The 18343-nt window shown below is 34.0% G+C and overlaps 1 protein-coding gene across 4 annotated transcripts; it reads left to right on the top strand.

Annotated features, from left to right (window-relative positions):
- The first annotated feature begins 401 nt into the window (after nt 1–401).
- Ppdpfl (pancreatic progenitor cell differentiation and proliferation factor like) lies at nt 402–5456 on the top strand. 4 transcript variants are annotated; one of them, XM_010630309.3, is made up of 5 exons: nt 402–566; nt 1012–1092; nt 2428–2505; nt 2606–2705; nt 3582–5456. In XM_010630309.3, the coding sequence occupies exons 2-5, from the start codon at nt 1038–1040 to the stop codon at nt 3592–3594; spliced, it is 246 nt and encodes an 81-aa protein (XP_010628611.1). In that variant the 5' UTR covers nt 402–566; nt 1012–1037; the 3' UTR covers nt 3595–5456. The 4 variants fall into 4 exon arrangements, with proteins under 4 accessions (XP_010628611.1, XP_010628612.1, XP_033616628.1 ...); XM_010630310.3 differs by having other exon boundaries at nt 983–1092; XM_010630308.3 differs by having other exon boundaries at nt 413–566; nt 998–1092.
- Nucleotides 5457–18343: the final 12887 nt, after the last annotated feature.

Raw genomic sequence — 18343 nt, 5'->3', positions numbered from 1 at the left:
CCAGACTCTGCCTGCACCATTGTACCTGTGGGTATGTCTAGTCTCCTCAGCTAAACTGCAGACAGTGTGTGACATCCCCAGGTGTGCCCAGCTTGGTGATTTTTGTAGAGTGTGTGTTTTTACCTAAGGCTGAAGAGATACTTGAGTGTCACTTCCTTCCAGGTAACCAGTAGTGAGTTTTAAACTATGACATTAAAAAAGAATGAATCCAACCTGGGTCCGACGCCAAATGTCCTGTTGACTGCAGCCTAAGTTGGCATGCTGGCACACTGCAAGGTCCTTTAGACTGTTGGAGGGCAGAGGGGCAGAGGGAGTTCACTCACAGCCCTTTCTGGCCGGGCACCACCTGACCTCACACTCCCCACTGCGCTGGCTCCACACAGCCTGGACTCTGATATAAAGTGCCCTCCGGGGTTCCAGATCACATTACCAGGCATTGCAGTTGATTGCTGGTTCCTGGGCTGTTTCAGCCTCTCTCAGAGCACTAAGTACTGGTTCTTTCAATGTATTTTCTGAAGAAATTTTAAAACTACATTTGTTATCAAAGCATAAATTGGGGAAAGTAGGTGAGTGACTACATTGTGTTTGTGTTAATATTTAAAATTTTTAAAAATATACTTTTAGGTTTGTTTTATGGAGAGTAGGTCATGTGGGCAATGTTTTTAGTTGCATATGCAAGTTTTTCTTTGCGTTTCCCCTTGGTACCAAACCATCTCCAGCTGTTATTTGATTTTTTTAATTTGAGATAAGGAATTACTATGTTGTTAGATTCGGTCTTGGTGATCTTTCTGCATGAACTTCTTAAAGTTTTGGGATTATAGACTTGCTACATTTTCCTTTTTTGCTTTATATTTGCAATTTTGTGTAAACAATTAAATTGTTATCAGATATTTATTAAATGTCAAATAATGCTACTTTACAAAAACAATTCACTCTGAGGAAAAGGAAACTCCATGCTAATAATGGCAATGTCTCTTTTCTGGTCGCTCTTCCTGAGATTGTGGCTGACAGCTCTCTCAGCTCTCGCTGGTGAAGCCATGGCCTCAGTTCCTTCCATTGGATGTCTTCTGGCCACAAATCAGTATTATCGAAGTAAGTTGTGTCATCACTACAGAATATCCCGAGAACATGATGTGAAGTGATGTTTCTGCAGCAGAGCTGACCTACATACCATGTGCAGAATTTAAGATAGAAAACTTGACAGCTGTTGGTGACAGTAGCGAAAACAAAGTTTGGAGACAAAAGGCTCCTAGAACCAGGCTTACTTGGCTCATATCTGGGTTTCAGCCATGTTAGTTTTTATTTCAAAGTTGTATTTTAGTTTTATATATTTTCTAGTTCAGAGAGTATTTTAAAACCTGAAAGATTTCATATAAATAAAATATTACTCAGTTCTTTAGAAAAGCAGACAGCATGACTTTGCTTCAAAGATTTTACAATTTCCATTTTCTGCTGCAAATAATAGGTCAGCATCTGTCTGGCCGATTTCATTGTTATTAATCTATTAATCTAAGCATATTCATAGATGAAGTGAACAGTGTAGCTTCTAAAGAAAATTGAGAAATTTTATAAAATTTATGAGTATTTAGAACTAAATTAATATTTATTGAAAGTGTGTATGCCAAAAACCTGTAAAGAATTCTTATTTCAAAGACTGTGCATAGTTTAAAATACCTATGAATTAATTTTTTAAAATAAAATGTTACACTATTCTTATATATTTGTTGTTATTTTTATCAACAGAAGTTATGTTAAATGGCTTACTGATTTAAAATATAAGCCAAATAAGACAAAAGTATTATTTTAAAATAATTTCTTAGTGTCTAAACTTGGCAATTTTATAACATTAAAAAGAAAAAAATATGAGAAAATGAAAAAATGGAAATAAAATATTTGTAAGTAGGGAGGGGAGGAGAGGGTGAAGGGAGGGCAGGGATAAGGGGAAAAAATTAGAACCAAGACCTGTCATGTAAAGGTACAAGATCCCAATAATGAATGTAACTACACTGTATACCTAAAAAGTACCAATAAACTCAATGAGGAAAAAAATAAGTATATGTAATGTTCTAATATAGAACAGCAATACAGCTTTGATCTTGTACTTCTTGAGTTTTCTTCTTGAGTTTTTCAATTTGACAACATTTATAACATATTTAAAATTCTATGTTTTTCTCTATGGAGGAAGAGAGAAGAGAAAGTTGCATATTGTGGTAATGACTATACCTTATTAGCAGAAAATGTATCTTTCCTTACTACAGAAGGTTTCTCTTTGATAGAGGTTCTGACCAAATTTTCACCTGATAAATTCATGAGCCAAGGGTAAATGACTTCAAACCATGTTTTAAATGTTTATCTGTATAGACGATATGCACATGCTCCTTGTTTTGTCATTTACTTACTTGTTTCTGTTCAAATCTGTTCCTACAGAACCTAGTATTTCTTCAGTTAGTTCATTGACTGCCACTGATTCTGTTAACATCATAGATGAAGAGAAACCTCTACAAGGTGTGTAGTTTCTATTTTAATACTGCTTTCATTATTTCCATGTGCTTTTAATTTCTTAAAACTGTTTTGATAAGAGTTTAATATGAATATTATTTGATAGGGTTACCCGAAGTGGCAGAATCCACCTGGTGGTTTAAATCATTTTTCTATTCTGAACCTGTGCTTTCAAATGTGAGAAGCAAAGGTCTGTCTGCCAGCGGGTGAGTTTTAGCCTTTTCTGATGAGGGCATTTCTTGCTTTCAGATTGAACCAATGCATGTAGTAACTGTCATGGAAACAATTAGGGGGACACGCAGCAGGGCTTTGCTGTGAGGACACCTGAGGGACGGGGATTGAGCAAACAGCTGCTCCCCCATAGTCACAGCCATTAATAAGAGCAGGGGGCACTGCTTCCACGTCAGTTACTGAGCAGGGACTGAAAAGTTATACGCCAATTTGCATCACTGTTTAGAAGAGGGTGAAGGGAGAACATGAGGCTGCGTTCTAAATTTATCTTCACAGAAAGAGGGTGACAGTGATCAGGCTGCCATCAACCTGGAATAGTTGCCTTCCTGAGTTGCCTTGCTCAGACCTCTTCTGGTCTGTCAGCTTCTGTGCCTGGCCAGTTCTTAGACTGATGGAGCTCGCAGCTCTGTGGGCTACTGTTTGCAACACGTGTCAGATTCTAGCACACTGAAGAGCACACTTGTTATTCTACTTTTGAAAAAGGAACCCTGTTTTTTGCGTGTTTTAGAAATTTCAATAGCTCCCTATTGAAAATTGAAAAAAAAGAATATTTAATTACAGTTCTTGACTCTGAGTTAAAATATAGTGGTTTTGCTGAATTTTCCAAATCAAATAACTTTAAAAATAGAACCAATATTTTAAATAAGTTTTAAATTCAATGTAAAGCTAATTGTTCAAAAGATGTTTTAATTTTTTTGTTGTTGTTTGTAGATTTAAATCATCTGGTGTCTCATTTTCCCACTTTACTTTGGGTATAGAGACAACTAAAATTACATATAAGCATTTCAAAGCTAGTCACCTTTGCACTGCCATTTGGTGAATACTGTGGTAATGTCGACTATTTTGTGCAGCACTCACAGTTGATTTTGAAATGAAGATTCTCCCCGGCTTTGAAGCTGCAGGATAAGCTCTATCCTCAGTGTGCCAGCTATTTCAGAAGACTCTCCTGACTTATATCTCAGCCATGAGACAAGATAAAAAAAGCCACCCATATAGCAGAAGTTGGTGAATTTTCCTCAATGAAAAGAGGGTCATTGCAAGTGGCATCAACTACATGGAGACTGGACTTTGTGCTTTTAGAGAAATGTGCCTTATTAGAACAATGAGGCTTTTCATTTTATTGTACTATCTGTATCTAGAAATTTAAGTTAGATTCTTTTTATGTCTGTTGAATGACTTATAATGTTTTAAAATGTAGTCATTTAGGGTACTGGATTCTAAGTGTAGAAAAGAGTTCCAAAGTTGTATTTCAAATCACAAAAGTTAGAAATAGCATCATACCCTTAAATGTACTACTTTTTAAACTACTTTAGATCTAATTGTGTAGAGTTTAAAATTCATGATCTTCACACTTAAAATGTGTAATATTATGATGATACTATATTAAGGAAAAAGTAAGATTATCTAACTATATGGTATGATTTTAATTGTATTAAAAAATTACAAATGGATAGGAATAGGTTGAAAGGAGTGACACCAAAAGGGTGACAGTGGTTATATGTACAGATATGGGATAATGAATAATTATAATATTCTGCTTGACATATTTTCTGTATCTTCACATTTTCTATGATGGAAATCTTTGTGTATAAACATAAAATGGTAAATGTTAATATAAAGATAAATACTAAAATAAATTTTCTGAATATGCATGTTCCCTAAATTTATCAGAATATTCTCTATTTTCTTCAATATTGAGTGGCTAAATGTTAATGACTTTTATTTGAAAACCTTTAGTGAGATGCTTATGAATGTTTTTCAAAATAAAATGGAGACTTAGATGTCAGGGATATTAAATTCACTTAGAGGCAGATGTCACTAAAGACATGTGGCTAATGTCATATTAAACATCCAGTAGAGCACACATGTTTATTATCCAACTACAGAATCATGACAAAAATGTGAAGCCTGGCCTTTGTATCTGTTCACATTAATGACTGATCATCTGCTCTCTCCAAATGGGAAATACATTTTTTTTTTCCATTTTGTGTTTCTCTGTCACCTGTCAGGAACTCAAATGTCACATTCTCCTATTTTAGTGAGGGTGAACTTTTTAGAGCTTTGAATGATACAAACAGCCTGCTGTGGCAGGTGTATCATAAGTTTGCCACCATTGTTTACAAATTATGGCTTTTCTGGTGTTTGCTTTCATATATACTTTTTGTTAATTTATAGAAGCCAATGCAATATTTTTTGTGTGTATTTCACTTGGCTTAAGTCTAAAATTAAATCACAACAATTACAGACTCATTCTTTTTAAGTGAGAGGGAAAACAGAGTGAAGCAAAATGGTAAATTGTGGGAGGTTTGTTTTTATGTTTATATTTATCAACAAATTCCAGTTTTCTCAACCACTTGTTAAATATGTGGACAGATTGTTTATTTGATGAACTTACCAAAATGAGAACTCAGCCTCTACTTTGTTTACTTAGGGAAGACATCACTTATTAAGTTATTTAATTTTTTGGCTAGTGTATTATTTTGCTCGTAGATCTGTTAAAAAGTATAGCTTTTAATTTAGCTTAGACAATTATCATTGTTTCTGAAAGTTTATAAAGTAGTTATAGTTCATGTAACACTTCAAGTCAAACATATCATGTGCAAGATGTTAACTGTTTTTAGAGTATTTTTGGATACTAATAAACATGTGCACAGGCATACCACATGTAGTAAGGATGGATACCTTGTAAAAATATAATTTTTCTGGAAAATAATATTAAAATGAACACAAAAAAGCTTTAAAACCCTGAAAGGATTCGTCTGTGCTATCCTAGAATTTCTACAGAATTAGAAGGAAAAAGAAAAAGAAAAAAATGCCTTCTAATATCTCCTGGTAATTAAAAAAAATTAAAATACATGTTGGTGCTATCTTTATAAAGTATATTTTACCCAGTAACACTGGCCATCATCAAGGACAAAAACCAAAACAAATGCTGGCATAATTTGGGGTAAAGCTACCCTTCTACATTGTTGTTGGCAAACAATAAAACCACTGTGGAAATCAATAGGGTGATTCTCAAAAACATTGAAAACAGAAATTCCATTTGGAATCCCCCTTCTGAGTATCTTCTCCAAATAACTACAGTTATTATCTTATAGTAATGCTTGAATAACCATGTTTACATCAGCACAGTGCATAACAGAGAAGTTATGGAAGCAAACTATGTACCTATCACCAAATGAATGGTCAAAGAAAATATTTTATATATGAATATTACTCAGCCGTAAAGAAGGATAAATTTGAGTAATGTGTAGGGAAATGGATAAATCTTGAGACCATAATGCTAAGTGAAATAAATAAAAGGTAGAAGGAACAATATAACATGGTTTATCTAATGTAAGAAACCTAAGATATAAATAATTTAAACTTCAAAATATAAGAGAGTTGGAAAGAAAAAGGCAGTTAGACTTTGTGGGGGTGGGAAGGAGAGCAGAGGAAGAGGGGAAGGGAAACTAAAAGTGGTAGAGATGTGATATGTGCAGTATCAAGTTTCCAGGATGAATGGAATGATTATGTACTGCCACAATATACCAATAATACAAAATAAATTTAAAACTATTCATTTTTATCATTGAAATATGTTACAGAAAGGTGTTAATGTAACTGAGTTATTTTAGCCAAAATTTCTTCTGCATGGTTTCATTGCTTAGTAGGTAGATAATCTAGTGATGGTTAAACATATTAGAAAAATGTCATAAATCTCAATACCTGAAGAGGCTCGTCCATCATTCTAATTTGGCAGTATCAAGTGTCCTTTGACTCGGCTTGGTGTCGAGTATTAAATGCAATAAAATTTTGATAATTTTTGCTCAGGCACTGTGAGATTATAGTTGACATTTTCACTACTTTTTTCCATTGTTTATTGGTACATTTTAGGTATACAGTACAATAACATTCATCATTGGGATCTTGTACCTCTACATGATGTATCTTGGTTCTTAATTTTTCCTCACACCCCTCCCCTCTCTTCACCCCCTCCACCTCTCCCTATTTACAAAGACTTTGTTTCCATTTTTTCCTTTTTTTGATATTTTTTCTTTTCCCTTATTTCCTTTCCCCTACCCTGTCACTTCCCTCACTCCTTTAGCCCTTTTCTTCCTATGTCACATTAACAGTTGTACCGTCTGAACCTTATTCACACTTTTAGTTTTCAGACCAGAGAAACTATTCAGTGTTTACACATGTTTATCATATTTATTTCAAGCTACTGACTTATGTCATTTAGGGGTGAAACTACCAAAGATAACCAAGCCATTCTCACTAGAATAACATCATCTAGCCAGAATTTAGGTCTGCTTGATGCTTCGTAAATTATTTCAAATAATTGAGTTGCAGAAATCTATTTTGCTGTTAAACAGTCATAATAGCAAAAGTATTCTAAATAGTGAAACTGACTAGGCTGAATAGAATAGATTTAAATATCTAACTCATAGAAATTCAACAAATACAGTCATAACACATGTGTACTGATATGCAATTTTCTAATCTAACATGTCACGTTCAAAGCTCATGACCTTAATACCTCTCAATGAGTCCTAGCAGTGTCAGAGAATGGAAATACCATTTCTTCAGCTCAAGCAATCAGCAAGTTATCCTTTGTATCATCCACCCTATCCTATCCAGAACCAATTCTTTTTAATTTTAGTCCCTAAATGTTTTGGGTATCAATCTATTCATTTCCTATCCTAACAGTATGATTTGAATCCAAAATTTCATCATTTCACCTGTGGGATATTTCTGTGACATCCAGTGTGGTCCACTTTTACCACTGTTAACTCGCTCCAATCTTGTTGTACAGAATATACACAATAAGCTCTACATATTATAAATATGAAAATATTATTCTGTCATTTTCTTCCCAACTCCAAGGCTGGATGGACAAATACACTGTTATATTAAGTTTCTTCTTTGCTGCTCTTGAAAAATGATTTTACAACTACAGTGGACCCTCAAGTTATGACTGACAACATATGAACAACTTAGGTTAATTAGATTAATGGAAAATTAATCTGCCTCTTGTTATCTATATAGTGTGTATCTAAGTAAACATGCAGATCTCAGCTGTATTGACTTATAACCAACTTGAGTTACAACCAGCCTGTGGGAACTGATCAAGTTTGTAAGTCAAGGGTCCACTATACTTTATATTCAGAAACTAGAAAAAAGAGTGCTATGTAGCCATTATTCAGGAAATTAGGAAGAACATAGTCCTAGAGTCTGAAAAAAATTCCCCTATTAGAGTCTGATATGTTTCCTGAAGTGTAAAGGAAAAAAATTCTGTGTTTCTAATTCAGGGCTTCAAACAGCTTTCATTCCACCTTTAAACATATTTTAATTAAATTTATTATAACCAAATATTTATTTCATTTATTCAGCAAAAATGATTGAATTTTATTTTAGCTTTCTCAAAGTAGTTTTGATATATTAGTGTTACTGCATAAGTTTTAATCAGCATATTGAAACTTGTTTGCCTCCAGGTCATAAACTCAAAAATTATTAATCCTTTTCATTCTAGTAACTATTCGATTAGTAGTTGATTGAATTGCAAACTGCATAAATATTTTATTCTTTTCACATGCCTAGCTGAGGTTTTCAAATTAAGGAATGAAGTTTCCCTAACTATGATTTGTATGTCATACTATAACAGACAAGATTTCAAAATTCATCTGCAAGGAACAGTGACTAACATTTACCTTTCAAGCAAACTACCTTTGAAAATGTATGTGCAGTCTTTGCAAGCACTTTTAAGGGGCTATCTGAATGCAATCTTCAAACTATAGTTCATCACGAAAAGGGTGGCTGATAAACCCATAAACTGATCATTTTATTCTGTTCTTTTTTTTTCATTCTAGATGAATTTCACCTATTCATTTATTTGCTGTTACTGTAGGTATTGCTTTGTGTTCAGGAGTGAGACCATATTCTTCTCACTATGTTTTCTGTTGTACAAAACCCTTCTTTCTGACTTCTTCCTTCATGTGGTCGGGTGCTATTTATATTATAGTTTCTGAGTTTAGAGCACATTTAAGTTTGTTTGACAGTGAATTTAAAATTTCAATTTGTCCTTTGGTTTGGACCTCATGGAATTGAGGATTCCACTTTGAAAGCAAAACAGGCTTTGTTAAATACCTAAAGGACTAAAATAAAAATTTGCTTAAAATTTAAATATGTGTTAAAAAATTAATTCACCTCCACTGATCTCCAAATAGTATACATTTCAAATGAAACAAAAGAGAATAGTTTAAAGAATATGCCTTCTTTAAGGGATCAACTTTCTAATCTGTGGCAATTGTTATGAAATGTTATATTTGAGGTAACATTTTAATTCTACTAAATTAAAAAGATATACATATTTACATATTTTTATGGTACTAAGCCAACCTAAATATACTTGCTTTATAATTTGTAGCTTAATAAATGTTAAGCATTTCCATATCACTGCTAATATGGATACCTCTATTATTTTAATGGCTAGTCATTATTTTCAGCAACCTCATAATAAGATATTTTTAAGATTTTTTCACCAACATTTTATATTAACAAAATGGTATTTCATATATATACAATAATTAACTTATATGGTACATATGTTAATGCCAATCCTGGGTTCAAGTGTTAATTTTGGATTTTTATTTTACATTTAAATCCAAACTCTGTCTAAAAATTGTACTAATTCCGACTCCTTGCATCAGCAATACATCCAAGATTCTGTTGATCTACATCTCAGTCAGCAACCTCTGTGTATAATCAGTTGTTGATCCTTTCCACTGTATTAGGAAAAGATGGGTTATACTATTAGCTTTTATTAGAAAATTAATTACAAACATGGATGTATATTTCTTTTCCATTTAGTTCAGATAGACTCTGCATTTTCTTTGCATTGAACCCTCTGTTCACTGCACTAGTAGATGTCTTATATTTTGAGGATAAATCTTTAAATGTTATACATTATGTTGTTTGTCAAGTTTATGTTTTTTTTTAAATTAAGTTTATTGGTGCATTCTAGGTATACAGTACAGTTACATTCATTACTGGGATTTGTACCTTTACAAATGTTTAAAATTGATTTTGTTAATGAGTTTTGTGGCCGTGAGGAAATTTTTATGCTGTAAAATTTAAAAATATTTCCTTTGTTTGCTTCTGAATTTTCTTTCATAGGTTGAAATTCTTCCTCACCTAAATATTTATTTAGTGCTAAAAATTGAGCCCAAAGCCTTGCCCATGGTAGGTAAGTACCTTACCATTGAGTTGCATTTCAGCATCTGTCTCTTTAATATTTTTTGAATCCTCCCTTCTCTCTAATACTTTCATAGTTCAATTTTATCTTTATTTTTATCTGTACTGTATCTTTGGAGAAAAAAAAATGTGATTAAGAGTTAATTATTTTTCTTTATAGCGAGATTTTTCTTCCAACATAATGAATCCCAGTATTTCCCCTCAGTGTGTTTGATTCTATGTTTGGACATTGTTTATGCTTTTCTTGAGTATTTATCCAATTGTAGGCTTTATATTTTAGACTAACATTGGAAGTTTGCTTAGCTCAGTTTGTATACTTTGCATTTTGAAATAATTATCAAAACCACAGCAAGTTACCCAGGTCATACAGATAGCTGTGATATTGGCACAGTGTGTGATTAGAGTTCTGTGTCATTTCATCACCTGTGTGGACCCAGGGTCCCCTTCTGCCTCCTGACAATGACCTAATCCATTGCATAAGCACTGCCAGTTACCTCTTTCTAGTCACATCCACAGCTCTCTCTCCAACACTCCTCACCACTGGGACCACTGATCTAATTCTGTAACTACACTTTCGCCACTTTTAACAATTATCCATAGATGGAATCATACATTATGTTTCCTTTGGGATGGGATTTTTTTTTCTTAAGGTTTCTTTTATAGTTGAATTGTATTGTGTGGTATTCCATGTACAACAGTTTTTAACCACCCATCTGCTAAAAGGAATCTTTTCAGCTAGGGCTATTATGAAAAACAAAAATGAATTTCTAAGAACATTGGTATTGTGTATGTGCTTTTGTCTGAGCATAACTTTCATTGTTCAAGTACAATTGCTGATCCTGTGGTAATTTCATAATTAGTTGTCCAAGGCACTGATAAACTATTTTCCAGAGTTGCCATGCCATTTTACATGCCCATCAGTAGTGAATAATTCAGTTTTTCTACATCCCAAGAATTGGATATTGTCACTAGTCCCATTTCAGTTATTCTGATAGGTTTATAGTGACACCTAATCTTTGCTTTAACTACAAAAACTCAAAAGAAGGAAATTCTATCGCACTCACTTCCTCTTCGCCTTCAGACTCCAAAACCCAAATGTCAGATCTTTTGTTATATCCCAACAGATTCTGGGGATTCTTACCTGCTACTTTTTGAATTTATTTTCTTTTGCTGTTCATATGTGGTGATTTTTATTTTTTCTAGGATTCACTGACATTTCCTTATTCCCCTCCACTCTGCTACTGAGCCCTCTATTTGAACCCTATATTTTGTTCTTTTTTTCTTCCAGCTCCAAAGTATTCATTTGGTTCTTTATATTTTTCTGTCTTTCCTAAGACAATGATTTTATAAAATTTCTTTCAAGTAGTTTTATAATTTCTCCTGGCAATTTTTCTGTGATGACTGCTTTGAGATCCTTGTCAGAGAATCCCCATATCTCAGTGTTGGTACATGTTGAGTAAGCTTTTGTTAACTGAGTTTGGGATTTTTGTGGGTTTTGGATGATGAGTGACTTGTATTTGAAATCTAGAATTTTTAATATTGTATTATGAAACTTTGGGTCTCATCCTGTGTTTTAGCATTTTAACTCCACTTTAGAGTGTAAAGGTGGGGAACTGTGAAGTTCAAGAATCTGTTGACACCTGGGAGGGAAGGAACTCCTTGTCAGTGCCTAGTGGGGTTATGCCAACTCTCCATCTGGTCTACCTGGTCCTGAGTATAGCACTTCAGTGAAGACAGGGGAGCCAGCCTGGTCACCAGTGAATAAATCTGGAAGTCCTGGCTCCCACATGTGCTACACTGATATCCGTGTGACCTTCAGTGATGTTATGAATTCCACTGATACTGAGAGACTCAGAGCCATTACTGCTATGATCATCTGGCTGCATATTTCACATCATGGAGGCAGGATTCATAAGTTCAGTGTGTTTACCGAGGTGTCTGCTGCTTCAGGCAAACCTTGGCCCTCTGGAGTACCACATCTGCAATTGGAGTGGTCTCCCTGTGCTCAGCTCCTTGGCAAAGTCTAGGATGTTTCCACCTGTCTCCAAGACTTCTTGAGTTCCTGGTGAGCTCCTTGGGATTGCTGGAGTGAGCAGTCCTCAGTGAGCAAGAACATCCCTGTTACATGTAATGGGGCTCCCTGGAAAGCGTTGGCTTTCATGCCTTTACAGGATGTCCCAGGGAAAGACGAGAAGAGTCGGCATTTGTACAGTTGTCCAAGCTTCAGGCAGGTATCTTAACATTGGGTGTCTTGGCCAATGATTGGTCCCATCTGTAAAGTTTCTAGAAATCTCTTGCCTCTTCACTACCCAAAATATAAATTGGGTTCACACATACCTTTGCCCCTACAAAAGCTACAATACAAAGCCTTAGCAAGATGGTCCTTACTCCCTTTGGATTTGCAGACACTACTAACAGTAACACAGGCATTTATTTAATCTCTAAGAAACACAGCTTCAGACACTTGAGGCAATTTAATAGAACATTTATCTTGCCTCCCAGATGGGGTTATAGGTCTCACAGAGCACCATGATGGCCAATTTACCCAAATTTAAATGTATATAAGTAATAGCATGGTTCAGTCATCAGTCAAATATCAGGGTGAATTTTAATGGTTTCAATCTATTTTTTTTATGTTCTTTGCAAACAGCTTTTAAGCCTTTTCCCCATCTGCTTTTGTTCTACATCTATCATGTAGCTTAATTATATCTGTGTCATTTAACCAGGCATTTAAAAATTTAGAGAAATCCAAAGATGTTACAAAACTCCCACTTTTGCATCTCTTCCACTTCTAATTTTATAAACATTCCTACATTGTCAGATTTTATAATTTTTGCATTTCTGTAACCACAATAACCGTATTTATTTTGGACTTTATTGGAAAATTCATTTATTCAATGCTCAAGGCTGGAATTGTGGCCTAATAATTGTGTTTATTAATTGGTGGACTTATTAAAATTCACCTCTGATATTTGAATGTCAGGCTATTTTTCATATAAATTTCAACATGAGTAAATAGGCCATCATGGTGTTCTGTAAGACTTGTAATCCAGGGCTGGGGATTTAGATCAGCGGTTCAGTGGCCTGCCTTGCAGGTGCAAGGACCCGAGTTCAATCCCCAGTACCAAAAACAAAGAAACAAACAAACAAACAAAAAAATAACCCCCCCAAAAAACAAACAAAAAAACTTGTAATTCAAAGCAAGATGAATGTTGTATTAATGTCTTAATAGGCCCAAATCATGTATTAGAAATAAAATCTATTGTTTAATGACTTTATTTTTTAAAAAATCACATATATGAAAATAGTCCTTTAAAAAAAGGAAAGAAATGCTCTGTGGGCATCCATAAACTTGGTTTTCAACTTTGATCTTGTGCATTCTGTTATGTGGCCACACTTGAAATATTTGTGCCTCCCAGTGCTGGAAGATTCTGTGCACCTTGCTTAGAGGTAGAGCTAAGCCTTGAATATGATATCCATAATTCAGTGTTGCTTTATTATTCCTTGATAGAAGAAATGATCATATATGCTTTAAAACAAAAGGTTTTATTTTCATATTTTATGGAATTGTTCAAATTATAATTTTTCAGTAATTTTATTTGAATATTTTTGTGTTGCATATTTTATGACATTTTCTTCTCTCACATACACAGTTTTTCTTTTAAATATAAACATTTGAGTAATTCTTCAGGTCTGACAATTTATCTTTAAGAGCACATGTAAAATATGACCTTTCTCTTTTATCATTGTTCTTGTTCATTTTTGGTGAGCACACTATGTGCATATTGGAGTTTTTTCCTCATATTTTCCCAAGATACTTGTCAAAAATAAAATATGACTCACATAGCATAACACCCTCTCTTTTAGATTGCAAAATTCAGAATTTATTATTTTTACAAGTAGATGTAAACTTCATCACTCTCTACTTGTATTCTGATCACCTGAAAGCTGACCGCACACACTTTAGAACTCTGTCTGCTTTGCCTCAGGCATCCACATGTTGGCAACTGTAGATCTACTTTCTATCGCCTATGGATTTGTTATTCTGTATATTACATAGTAGGGAGTAATACAATATGTGACCTTTTGCACCTTTCTGCATCTTTCTGTAATGTTTCTAAATTCATCCATGTTGTATGTACCAATGTATAACCTGTTATATGTCCTTTGTTATACTGAATATTGATGTATTTGTGGACTGACCAAAATTTGTTTATTCATTTATCATTTGCTGCACATTTAAGTGGTTTTCACTTTTTGGCTATTATAAATAATGTTGCTATGACTATGCATGTACGGGTCATTGTTTGAAGGCAAATATTCAGTGATCTTAAGCCACTGTGTCAACAATGGTGCTTATTTATTTTAAGTACATACCTTGGAGCAGAATTGAGAGGGTCATATATTAGCTCCTTGTTTTTGAGAAAATGACAAACTATTTTCCAAAGTGCAATACCATTTTACATTTCTACTAGAAATGTATGTTCTCCAATTTCTCCAGTTCCTCTGCAAGTCATGCTGTCCTTTTCCTTTTCGATTTTAGCCATACCAGTAGTTATGAAGTGGTACCACACTATAGTTTTGATTTGCCTTTCTTTGATAACCAATTATGTTGAACCATTTAATTTGCTTATAGCCCGTTAGGTTATCTTTTTGAATAAATGTTTCATCAAATACTTTGTAAGTTTTAAAATTGAGTTATTGTTTCATTATTGAGTTTTACATGTACTATGTATATTTGAATTACTACATCCTTATGAAAGGTATTATTAACAAATATATTCTCCCACCCTATGGGCTATCTGTTTACTGGGATAACATATGCTTTGAAACAAAAGGTTTTATTTTAATAAAGACAAAAACATTTATTTATTTATTTATTTATTTTCAGTAGCTTGTGATTTTGGCATCTTTTCTGAGAAATTGGTGCATAAAAATTGAGACCTATATTTCTTCTAAAAGTTTAGCGTCTTCTCATTTCTGTCCTGGTCAGGTACCCATTTCCATATACACATAAGGCCGTCTAGATTCTCTGGACTATGTCAAAGATTTTCCAAGCTCCTATTGACCTCTCTTTGCTCACTTTCTCCTCTTGAAATTTAGCAGGCATTTTCCCTCAAGTGTTATCTATTGTCTCAAGGGCCCACAGGATGTGAACGATTAATTCTGATTTCTTCGTCAAAAACTTTCAGAGATGGCTGTTCAGACTGGAGGAGCTTTCACTTGGCAACAACTGAATCAGATCAAGTAAAAATCCCCTGGAGAGTAGGGTCTTGCATAGAATAGTCTGACAGTTCAAACAACTATAATTCTTTGTAAATTGAGCTTTGAAGACTCTCAAGTCTGGCCTTGGCTCTGGGCAACAGCCAGAGCAACCTGACTGTCTCCAAGGCTTCTCTTCTCTGTAATTGGAGAGAAGACTATAGAAATACATTTTCAGGTGCCACAAAGCCTGATCTACTGACCAATATTCAGTTGTTTTTCTTGAATAAATGCTTTCAAATGTCACAAAATTTTGGTTAATTCCCATAGTTGTAAAAAATGTATTCTATTTTTTGTCACTGTTCTCATTGCTTTTGAGAAGGAGAATATTTCTGGAGATCTCTATCCACCATTTATGCTAATATAAACGTAGGAGACAAAATGTTAGCATAAGGATTATTTTAAACTGATCTTTTTGCGAAAATGCAGATGTGAAAGAAGCCTGGAAAACTGAGTGAGTGCTGTTGTAAGAGAATTTTACATTAATATAGGAGATATCTGTGTGTGAGTGTACTCTGGAAGAGAAGAGAAGGGTAACTTTAAATCACAAGAGAGGATTAAGGAGACAGTCTGAAAACCACAGAACAAATCCTGGCCTTCTTACTGTTCTTTTCCTGTGCATCTCCTGTGCCTTGCTCTCAGATACCCTTCTTTCTTTAGTTCAGTGGATGATGGCACTAATGCCTAAATTATTCATCCCTCGGTAACATCTGGGCATATGTGAAACAAATATGTCGACAAATTTGTTTGTTTCTCTTTTATTAATACTTTTTTTCTTTCTTTCAGAATGGAGGAAAAATTATTTTCTTTCTATTACAAGCACTTCATTTTCATTTCATTGTGTTTGCTCTTCTTATTCTTTGATATTTTCAAGGTTTTTACTATCATTTAAACTTTAATTAATTAGTGTACGCCTTTGTTATTTTGAGACAAAATAATGGCACCCAAAGTTAAAGAAGGAAAGGTTTATTGTAGCTCACAGTTGTAGACATTTCAGTTCATAGTTGGCTGGCTCCAAGTAGAGCGGCATGGCAGAGGGACATTGCAGAGTAGAAACAGTTCATGGTGGGCAGAAAGCAGTGAACTAGCAAAAAAACAAAACAAAGAGAACAGCCAACAATGGACAGGATCCCTCTTTTTGTCCCTTACATTCTATCCAGGCTACACACCCTTAGGGTGGGTAACACTCACACCCAGGGTGGCCTTGCCTATTATTCATACCCAGAAGTATACTAACCAGTCAGTGTGCTAATTTAGTAATCACACACCTTAATACTTAGCATTAGACATTGGAAATTCAGAAACCTCCCAAAACTCCCACCTATGAGTGCAAGGGGATCTGGAGGGACATCTAGACACAAGCCAAAACAGTGTAAATGCGGTAATTGCTGATTACCATTGTGGTTTTATTTTTTTCCTTTCTCTTCAGTTGATTTGGTTTCACGTCTTTTTAAAAATCTCTATAGGACCCTTAGGTTTCTATTTGGATCTTTTGATTTTGGAGCAATATTTTCTTTTTTAAAAAAAATTCAGTCAATATATTTGATCAAAATTTTTACCTGCTCTTTTTTTATTATAGTGTACATTCACTATAAAATTTGTTCATCAGTACTTCTTTTTTATTTCTTATAGAATATCTCAAGTAGTCTGTGCTTTTTCATTATGGTATTCTGAATAACTTTTGAATGAAGAAATGTATTTATAGATTTTTTTTTTTTGGTCCTGCCAAGACTTTTGCAGGTAAAATGAGTCAGAATTGTATGTTATGGGCAAATAAGCATTCAATTTTCAGTAGTGTTTATTATAGGTGTGTGAGCATATAATCCGCATCCTCTCATTGCAACTTCAGGACTCTTTGCAGGGTATAATATCTCTGCTCTACCCATGGTTGACATATATGTTGTTTCTTCAAAATATGGTTCTTATTTATTTTTCTTCCATACTTTTTTAGACTATGTTAAATGCTATCCAGGGAAATGTCCATCACCAGCTCCACACGTATTACTATTATTATACAAAAAGGATGATGGTTTTGAACTTCATTTCCTTTGCAGTGGGGTGATTCATTTGTTTTTTCTGAAATGCATGACCATGGGCATCTTCTCTGAGTGTCTTTTTACACTTATATTTAATTTTTAATATTCTTTCTTTATATTTTGTGATGCAGATTTTAAAAATTCTCTTAACTTCATTGGAGCTTAATTACTCAGTTCTGTTTCTTTCCATGAAGTTTATTGGTACATTTTAGGTATACAGTACAGTTATATTCATCATTGGGATCTTGTACCTTTACATGACAGGTCTTGGTTCTTATTTTTTCCCTATTTCCCTGCCCTCCCTCACCTTCTCCACCCCTCCCTATGTACAAAGATTTTCTTTCCATTTTTTTCCTTTTTTCATATTTTTTCTTTTCCCTTCTTTCCTTTCCCCTGCCCTTCCCACTTTCCCTATTCATTTAGACTTTTTCTTCCTGTTTCAGTTATGCCATTTGAACCTTATTTACACTTTTAGTTTCTAATATCAGAGAAACTATTCCATATTTACATGTGTATCTTATTTGTTTCGCTTAAGAGTATAGCCTAGATGTGCATCCATTTAGCTATAAATGTCTCTAGTTTGTTGTTCTTTGTGGCTGTGTAGTTTCTCTCCGTATTATGTCAAATGAATTGCAGGAGAAGTAATGCAAAAATTGTGATTTGATACTGCCATATAAATACTGATAGTTCCAGACTTATCTTGTGTTAAACATCACATTCAACTAGAGAAAAAATAATTAATTTTAACATTTTCAATAAACATATGCAATATAATCACACCACAATCTGTGCTTTGAATTTTATTCACCACATTATTAATTTGCTCAAAATGTCTTGTTGGATCCCATGCAACCAACAGTGTTATTTATTTATATAACATTTTCTAGGACAGAGATGAAGGCTTTAATTTAAATATCATTCTTCATCTGCATTTCCATCCATTGTGAAAGACTCTTGTGGTTATGTTACAACCACCATAGTAACCCAGAACAATTTCTACATTTGCAGGTATTCAATGTTTTAATCTGAATCTGTTTTCCCCTTAAAGTAGTATATCCAGGAGCTCCAGGGAGTAGAAC

The sequence above is a fragment of the Fukomys damarensis genome, unplaced genomic scaffold (assembly GCF_012274545.1).
Source record: "Fukomys damarensis isolate Sample0158 unplaced genomic scaffold, DMR_v1.0_HiC HiC_scaffold_5, whole genome shotgun sequence".
Taxonomy (NCBI): Eukaryota; Metazoa; Chordata; class Mammalia; order Rodentia; family Bathyergidae; genus Fukomys; species Fukomys damarensis.
This window is presented reverse-complemented; position numbering and strand designations above follow the sequence as displayed.

What these genes read in the sequence shown, in the direction of transcription:
- Ppdpfl (XM_010630309.3), top strand. Translation starts at nt 1,038, where the DNA reads ATGGCCTCAGTTCCTTCCATTGGATGTCTTCTGGCCACAAATCAGTAT. An exon ending in CACAAATCAGTATTATCGAA is followed by an intron (nt 1,093 to 2,427) that starts GTAAGTTGTGTC and finishes CTGTTCCTACAG; the next exon opens with AACCTAGTATTTCTTCAGTT. An exon ending in TGAAGAGAAACCTCTACAAG is followed by an intron (nt 2,506 to 2,605) that starts GTGTGTAGTTTC and finishes ATTATTTGATAG; the next exon opens with GGTTACCCGAAGTGGCAGAA.